This window comes from Choloepus didactylus, chromosome 2 (genome assembly GCF_015220235.1).
Source record: "Choloepus didactylus isolate mChoDid1 chromosome 2, mChoDid1.pri, whole genome shotgun sequence".
Taxonomy (NCBI): domain Eukaryota; kingdom Metazoa; phylum Chordata; class Mammalia; order Pilosa; family Megalonychidae; genus Choloepus; species Choloepus didactylus.
Window position 1 is genome coordinate 216,442,348 of NC_051308.1, and position 9,463 is coordinate 216,451,810.

At 47.5% G+C, this 9,463-nt stretch overlaps 1 protein-coding gene across 1 annotated transcript; it reads right to left on the reverse strand.

Moving 5' to 3' along the window:
• Positions 1 to 1,472: 1,472 nt before the first annotated feature.
• On the reverse strand, positions 1,473 to 5,433 carry LOC119520050 (toll-like receptor 12). Its single transcript, XM_037817805.1, has one exon. The coding sequence runs from the start codon at positions 5,431 to 5,433 to the stop codon at positions 2,704 to 2,706; it is 2,730 nt and encodes a 909-aa protein (XP_037673733.1). The 3' UTR covers positions 1,473 to 2,703.
• Between the last annotated feature and the right edge of the window lie 4,030 nt (positions 5,434 to 9,463).

Sequence of the window (9,463 nt, forward strand, 5' to 3'; positions counted from 1 at the left end):
CTGTGAGGTGTGAGAATCTGATATGGGATTGAGAATGTGGGTTTTGTACTCAGACATGGATCCTAAACCCAACCAACTACTCCCAAGCTGTGTGACCTTGGACAAATTACTACACCTCTTTTGTGCACGGTTTTTTCATATGTAAAAGTGAATCATATAATAGAACCTAAATGAGATAATGCAGGTAAAGGATGGTCTCTGGAGTCAAATTGTGTCTGAAACTTCCTACTTTCAAATGCAGGGTGCAGGCTTTGCCACTCACTAGTTGTGAAATCTTGAGCAAATTATTTAACCTCCTTATACTTCAGTTTCCTCATCTGTAAAATGGGACTAATAATGTTATCTACCTGATAGGGTTGTTGAGAGGAATAAATGAGGAACAATATGTAAAGCATTTGGCACACACAGAAAGAGTTTAATAATCATTAGCTATTATTCTTTTCATTAATACTTATGACAGCTAGATTGACAGTACCTAGCGCATGGTAAGTGCTCAGTACATGTTAGTTGGTGCCAAAATTAGGGGAATTCTGTATCTTGGTCTTAAAGATCCAGTTCAAATTCCTTCTCCTCTGTACTGACTTATTTATCATAATGTGTGCAGTTTTGCTCAGTAGATGTAATAACAATATCTAAGTACTCCTTGTTACTGAAGTCTTATTAACAGCCCTATGAGGTTGGTGTTATTATCCTCAATTTACAAGGAGGAAATGGAAGTTTAAGAAGATGAATTGACTTTTTCAAGATCACATGGCCAAAAAAGTGCCAGGGATGGGATTTGAACCCCTGATCATGACACTCTAAAAGTCTCTTCTTGGCCCCATGCTGTATGAGGAAGAGACCACAGAGTTGCGAGTGGGGATGTGATGTGGCAGTATGGGGTGCTAGGAGGACTGGAAAGCAGAGCAAGGAGACATTTGAGAGAGTGTCAGGACCTGAAGCTGGAAAGGCAGCTTTGAAGGTCTAGGGAAGGACATCCACTCCAGGATCATCTCCCCCAAAAAGGAGGAATGGAGATGAGTGCACAGAGAGGGAAGGACCCCCCCGCTTAGGACACAAGAGGGCGCTTCTCACCCTAAAATCCTGCCTGAAATTGTTCTATGGTTTCCCTTAGCCTTTGTCTAATTAAATGAAGCCTTGCATTTTGCAGAAGAGAAAACCAAGACCCCAAGAGGCCAAGTGCCCTGCCCAGTGTCATATAGAGATAAGTGGCAGAGCCTGAAACTGGCCCTGGTTTTCAGCATTTACCAGGATTTGATTTGCAAGCATTCTGTCCACAACTGACTGTCAAGAGCCTTGCCAAGCTGGCCCAGCACTAGGCTCTAAGAATACAGAAATGACTCAAACCTCGTTCCTGCCCCTCAGGCCTGCTCTCTATACTTTCCTTATCAAACACCCCTATGAGTAAAACATTTCTGAGCACACACTCCCAACATACATATATTTATTTGCTTATAAACGATATACATGCAAAAATATAGCTAACTTTTATTGAATATTTACAATACATTAGGTCCCATTCTCAGTGCTTTATAGACATTAACTAATTTAATACTCACAAAACCCTTTGAGGGAGGGTCTAACACTATCCCATATTACAGAAGAGGAAATTGAGTTTCAGAGAGTTTAAGTAAAATGCTAAAGGCACATGGCTAAAAAGCAGGCAGGCTGGCTTCAAAGTAAGCTGAGATTAAATAATAATAATAAATAGAAATAGAAGTTATGACATTCTTCCTAAACTCCAGTGGACCATCTGTGCACACCACTTTGGAAACCACTGCTCCAGGGGCTCCCCATCACTTGAAAGAAGATACAGTGTGATCAGTACTTTGAGAAAGGGAAGTAAAGTACAGGAAGTTGTGGGAGCCCAGAGGCAGCACTTCCTCCAGGCTGGGAGATCAGGGAAGGCTTCTGGAGCAAGTGGTGGCTGAGCTGAATCTTGAAGAATAAGTTGGAGTTCCCCAGACTGGTGTTCTTGGGAGAAGGAGCAGCACATGCAAACACCCAGAGGCAAGAAGACAGCATGGTATTTCTGGAAGCTATGAGGAATTTAGCATGGCTAGAGCTCAGAGTGCCCAGGAGGGTGGATTCCTCCTCCACATTTTGCTATGAGGATGAAACAAGTCCACAATGTGAACATACCTTCATGTTTTTATTGCAGGAACAGACAACCAGTCTGCTGCCTCCTGAGCAGGGTCCCAGATGCTCAAGTCCTTTTGGTCCTCAGTTGTCAATCCCTCTATAACCCTCTTCTACCCCTTGAAGATCTGGTTGAACTTGGCCTGGTCCCCATCCCACAGCGTAGGACTGTCCCATACCCTCCCTCCTTCCCTGTGCTTTTTGTGAATTCCCAACCTTATTTGCTTTGGGCTTCAGTTCCTGTGAGCCTTCTACCTCATGTAAGTTTCTCTCTAAAAAAACCCAGTCAGGCCAAGAATGTTGTGGACTTAGTCAATTTAGAGAGGATTTGGAGGTTTTGAGATCACATCACATCTGCACAGCCACTTGCCATCGTCCAAACTTTCTCATTCAGCCTCCAGAGCCTTCCCAAATCCTGTGTTCCCAATCATCGATCCTCTCTGCACATGCAGCACCCCCTCTCACCAGAAGTTGAGTTTGGTTGCACACCCACACATACCCACTCTCTCCCTGCGAGGCTGCTTGTTTTTCCTATGCCCACCCTCCAATATACATGCACCCACTCTACCACAACCTAGACTGCTCCAGTCTGCTCCCCAGCCAAGCCCAGAAGTCATCCTTGTTTTCACCTTCCTTGGGCCACACATGGTAGTCTCCACAGCGAAGCAGACGGGCCAGCCTATGGTAGCGGGGGAGCTGGTGGCGGGAGACAGGCTCCAGGAAGACCAGCAGCAGCACTGGGGGTTGGGATGAAGCCAGCAGCAGGGAGGTGGCCAGGTGGAGCTCCAGGCGGCACCAGGGGCTGAGCAGGGCCTGCTGACTCAGCACACAGAGGGTGACCCGGCTGCCCGCCATGCTGTCTGCCACATTGTCTGCCACATCCTTGCCTGGCTCAAAATCCCGCTCAGGGAGGCAGAGGCGCAGCCCCGGGCCAGCAGGAGGGCAGCCCTCCAGAGCAGGCAGCAGCTCCCGCACCACCCAGCCCTGATCTTCCCTGCAGTGGGACACGAACACATCATAGAGGAACTTCTTGGCCTCACCCCTCTGGCCCTTCAGACCCTGGAGCCAAGCCCTGAACAAGGCCTGGAGATAGAGGATCCAGGAGTTCCTGGCTTCCTGTAGGAAGGGCAAGGAGATCAGCAGAAGTAGCAGGGCAAAGCTGCCCAAAAAGAGTTCCAGTTCCAAAGTCTTGGGGCAGTGGCTCCAGAGAAAGGGGAAAAGGGGATTCTTGGAGTGGCCCCCGGTTTCTGGCTCGCACAGCTGTTGTGATACTATGTGCATATATGTTCTGGGGGACCGCTCAAGCCAGGGCCCCACCCATGCATTGACACACTTGCAGGCCAAAGACACTATCAGAAAATACATGTACTGGGGCATCTGGGGACTATGTTCCTGGAGGCTGCTGTCCAGCACAAGGCCTCTCTCCCAGTCAAGCACTAAGACCTGGAGGCTGCCCAGACCCTGGAAAGCGGTAGCAGACAGTGTCTCCAACCCTGTTCTGCTCAGCTGCAGCACCTCGAGCTTTGGCAGCTCACGCACCAGTTCCTCAAGCAGCACTGGGCGGGGCCGGTCTCTGGACTGCAGTCCTTGCAGCTGCAGCTCCTGCAAGCTGGGCAGCCCTGTGATGCAGCAGGGCCTGGGGCTGTGCCCATCCCCCCTCACACTCAGCTGTTTGAGCCCAGGGAGCTGCCAGAGGAAGCTGGAGGTGTCCTGGGAGCAGAGGGCTTCCAAGCTGTTGCCAAGCAAGGAGAGGTGGCGAAGAGCAGGGAAGATCTTGGACACGCTCTGGGCCTCTAGCCACAGTCCCCAGCCATTTAGAGTCAGGGTCTGCAAGACCGGAAAGACATTAGGAGCCAGCTTCCAAGGCTCCATACCTGAGACTGCTTGAAGCTCCAAACTGGTCAGCCTCATGGGCAAGGACAACACTACCCCAGAAGGGCCAGAAGGGAACCTCAGTCCCAAGTTGTGAAGATTCTCTGGGCCCTGTAAATCCCAGGCTGGGCTCAGCACCATTTGGGTGTCTAGCAAGTTTAGGGTGGTCAGTGCAAGTAGAGGAGCCAGCCAGCCCTGGCCTAGGGTCACCAGTGGATTCTCGGCCAAGTCCAGCGTCTCCAGCCGCCTCAGACCCTTGAACACCTGGCCCTCCAGGCAAACCAGCTGGTTTTCCCCAAGTAGCAACTTCCGCAGGTGGGGCAAACAGGAGAAAGTGGCAGGAGGCAGGGTATGCAGCCTATTTGCAGACAGATCTAGGGTCTGCAGTCCTGACTCAGCCCCTGCCTCATTTGTGCAGAGCATGACACTCTGCAGATTGTTGTCTCTCAGGATCAGTCTCTGAAGCCTGGGCATGGCAGCCAGGAAACCTGGCGGCAGGTCAGTCAGACCATTGCTGCCAAGAACCAAGCTCTTCAGGCTGTGACAGGAAGACAGGTCCTCCGGAGCTATGTGCCCTATCTGCGTGAATCCCAAGTTCAACTCCTGCAGCTCAAAGTGGGCAATTACCCTGGCTGGCAGCTTGGCCTTGCCCGTTTTCACCACAGACAGGATTTCCAGCCTCTGCAGCCCCAGTTCCATCACTGCAGTGGCCCCCATGTTTGTGTGATCCAGATGCAGAGTCCCCAGCTTGAGACCTTGGAGGGCCCCAGGGCTGGCCATCTTCAGCTTTCTGTTCAAGGAGAGGTCCAACTTGTCCAGGGTCCAGCCATCCCCAGAGGAGGCACCAAGCACTAGGTCTGGGAAGATGTTGGCCAGCGTGCTCACATTCTGAAGGCAACTCTGCTGGACAGACAGCCATCGTAGACTGGGAGGCAACCGGACACCCACACTCCCCTCCAGACAGGGACCCCGGAAAGCAAGGCGCTGGAGGGAGCTCAGGTTGCCAAAGGCATCAGAGGGTAGGTAAAGGTTATTATCCATTTTGATGCCCATGAAAGAAAGCTGCCGCAGCTGCCCCAAGCCCCGGAGAGCTCCTGGCAGGAGCTGGGTGAGTCTCAGGCTCAGCCCCAGGACCTTAAGCCCAGGGAAGTGGGAGAAGGCATCCGGGGGCAGGACAGAAGTGGAGCCGGTGAGACAGAGCCCTTCCACTCCTCGCGGCACAGCCTCCAAAGCCTGTGTCAGATTGGTCACTGAGGAACACAAGGCAAGGAGGGGCAGACTATAGTCCAAGGGGCAGATCAGGAAGAAGCGGGAGACCAGAGGCAGTCGAGACCCTTCAGTCACTAGGCAGTTGAAAGCTGTCCAGGCTGCGGTCAGAGGAAGGGCCAGGAGCAGACCAGGCAGTAGCAAGTGCTTGCCCATCTCGGCGCCAAGGCTGATGCACAGAGAAGCAGAATCAGAACCCCACTCTGCTCCCCTTCCTTTCCCAGGGAGGGACCCAGACTCCACCCATGCCCTCCACACACACATACCCAATACTCACAGCAGCAACAACTCCAAGTGAGCCCAAGAGAATCTGCAAACAGAGTCAGAGGGCCACACTGCTTCCAAGCTGCAGAACAGCCGGGAAACTGAAAGGGAGCATGGGCCAGATAGAAAATGCTTATTACAGCTCCCAATCCAGGGATCATAGAAAGGAGGAAGAATACTATTGGTGAGGAGAAACCACTAAGTCTCACTTCCCTGGTGTGAGGAAGCAAGCAGGGTTTCTGAGCACAAGATTTGGGGCCAGGACCCCACTCTGCCCTTTTCCATAGCAGTGCATTTCACCTTTCTCTGAGTTCAGCTTCCTCATCTGTAAAATAAGCACATTAATACCTGCTTCATAGGACTGCTTCAAATTACACATGGATGGCAAAATGGGGTATCTCTTCTTATCACCTCCTTTACTACTTCCTCTCATTACTTCTAAAAAAGCAGATATTTTGTAAGCAGATTAATGCATTGAAATGATGACATCATGGACATCTTGTAATGATCCACACTGAAGATTTCAAAAGGTTCAAGCTTATCCAGAGCACTGTGGGGATCCATTCCTGCCCTTCCAGAATAGAGCAGGGGAAGGTCTCTATGGCCTTGAATGTGCACTATGCTGACAGAGCTAGGACCCCAAAAGAGAACAGAAAGAGAAAAGTAAAGGGGCTTTATGATTATCTCAAACAATGCAATGAACAATTCAGTACAATTCAATGTGTGTTCATGATTTTTTCTAAGAAATAATAATTCAGGAGATAAATTCTTTGACTTAAAGAAGGGAATCTATCACAAATCTACAACCAATACAGTTCTTAATGGTGAACCATCCACTGTATCTGATTTAAAGCCAAGAATGAGACAACTGTAGTTACTTCTGTTCAACATTGTACTGGAGGCCTTAGTGAGGAGAATAAGAAAGAAAAAGAAAAGTATATGTATTTTAATGGAAAAAACAAAATTTTGCCATTTACAAGATGATACGATTGTCTACATAGAAAATCCAAGAATTTCTAAAATCGAACTATTAAAACTAAAGGGAGGACTCGGGCAAGATGGCGGCATAGAGAGGAGTGGAAGCTAAGTAATCCCCCTGGAACAACTACAAAAAACCAGAAACAACTAGTAAATAATCCAGAATAACTGCGGGGGGACAAACGAGACCATCCATTCATCATACACCAACCTGAATTGGGAGGAATGCCTGAGAACACAGCATAAAATCTGTAAGTAAAACCTGCGGAACCAGGTCGGGAGACCCCTTCCCCCATAGCCCGAGCTGCGGAGCCGTGTGGTGCCACAGAGAAGCTCTCTCCCAGCAAGCGAATACAGCTCAGCTGAGCTCCAGCTGGGGTTTTAAGTAGCGAGTGTGAACTGCTCACTACAGGTACGCATCCCCAAAAAACAGACAGAGGCTTTGGGTGACAACTGACCTGGGAGAGCTGGAGGGTCGCCTTGGACTGGGTCTGAAGGGGACTACCTGTTTCTTTTTTGGCTCAGTGGAGAAAGCCCCAGTCATTTTCAGTTTCCAGGGCTGTGACTCTGGGAAGGGTGGAGACACCACAAGCAGGCGAGAGACCATTGAAATGCTAATGACCTCCACCTGAGGGGTCTGTCTTCTCTAGGAGGAAAGGGTGGGGCCCTTTCCATTCAGAACCAGACCCCAGAGCCTGGGGGAACACAGCCACACCTCCTCACACCAGTCAAGATTTATAGGCTAACAGGCGTCACCTGCTGGGCAGAAAAGCACAGTGACCGGAGGCATCAAAGGGTGGAGCAATTTTCTAAGACACACCTGCAGGGAAACCAGATACTGAATATTTCTTCCCTCTGGGACCTGAGCCTGTTCTGGTCTGGGAAAACCTGATTTGGATAACCAAGGAAACCATGCCTAGACAACAGAAAATTACAACCTACACTAAGAAAAACAAAGTTATGGCCCAGTCAAAGGAACAAACGTACACTTCAACTGAGATACAGGAATTTAAACAACTAATGCTAAATCAATTCAAAAAGTTTAGAGAAGATATTGCAAAAGAGATAGAGGCTGTAAAGGAAGCACTGGACATGTATACGGCAGAAATCAAAAGTTCAAAAAAACAACTAGTAGAATCTATGGAAATGAAAGGCACAACACAAGAGATGAAAGACACAATGGAAACATACAACAGCAGCTCTCAAGAGGCAGAAGAAAACACTCAGGAACTGGAGAACAAAACACCTGAAAGCCTACACGCAAAGGAGCAGATGGAGAAAAGAAAGAAAAAATATGAGCAATGTCTCCGGGAACTCAAGGATGAAACAAAGTACAATAATGTATGTATCATTGGTGTCCCAGAAGGAGAAGAGAAGGGAAAGGGGGCAGAAGCAATAATAGAGGAAATAATTAATGAAAATTTCCCATCTCTTATGAAAGACATAAAATTACAGATCCAAGAAGCACAGCATACTCCAAACAGAAGAGATATGAATAGGCCTACGCCAAGACACTTAATAATCAGATTATCAAATGTCAAAGATAAAGAGAGAATCCTGAAAGCAGCAAGAGAAAAGCAATCCATTACATACAAAGGAAGCTTCGTAAGACTATGTGCGGATCTCTCAGCAGAAACCATGGAGGCAAGAAGGAAGTGGTGTGATATATTTAAGATACTGAAAGAGAAAAACCACCAACCAAGAATCCTGTATCCAGCAAAGCTGTCCTTCAAATATGAGGGAGAGCTCAAAATATTTTCTGACAAACAGACAATGAGAGACTTTGCGAACAAGACACCTGCCCTACAGGAAGTACTAAAGGGAGCACTACAGGGTGATAGAAGACAGGAGTGTGTGGTTTGGAACACAATTTTGGGAGATGGTAGCACAACAATGTAAGTACACTGAACAAAGGTAATTATGAATACGGTTGAGAGAGGAAGATGGGGAGCATGTGAGACACCACAAGAAAGGAGGAAAGATAACGACTGGGACTGTGTAACTTGGTGAAATCTAGAGTATTCAACAATTGTGATAAAATGTACAAATATGTTCTTTTACGAGGGAGAACAAGCAAATGTCAACCTTGCAAGGTGTTAAAAATGGGGAGGCATTGGGGAAGGGATGCAATCAGCATAAACTAGAGACTGTAACTAATAGAATCATTGTATTATGCTTCCTTTAATGTAACAAAGGTGATATACCAAGGTGAATGCAGATAAGAGGGGGGGATAGGGGAGGCATGTTAGACACTTGACATTGGTGGTATTATCTGATTCTTTATTCTACTTTGATTTAAGGTTATTTTTCCTTTTGCTGCTTCCTAGCTGTCATTTTTTTTTTCCTCTTTCTTTTGCCTCTCTACCTTCTTTGACTCTCCCTCCTGCCTTGTGGAAGAAATGTAGATGCTCTTATATAGATAGTGGTGAAGGTGGTGAACACATAAATGTATGACCATGCAGAAAACCATTGATTATTTACTTGGGATGGAATGTATGGTGAGTGAACAAAACCATATTAAAAAAAATGGGTTGATGACAAAACCTCGAGGGCAATATACTGAGTGAAATAAGCCAGACACATTAGGACAATTATTGCAGGGTCTCACTGATAGGAACTAATTACAATATGTAAACTCATAGACATGAAATATAAGGTACCAAGATATAGGACGAGGCTTAAGAATGGGGAGTGGTTGCTTAGTATGAGCAGAATGTTCAATTAGGATGAACTTAAATGTTTGGAAATCAACAGGGGTGTTGGTAGCAAGATGTGAGAATAACTAACAGTGCCGAATGGTGTGTGAATGAGGTGGAAAGGGGAAGCTCAGAGTCATTTATGTCACCAGAAGGAAATTTGGAGGTCAAAAGATGGAAATGTATAAAACTGAATCCTATGGTGGGCAAGGTCCATGATCAACTGTACAAATACTAGAAATCACTTC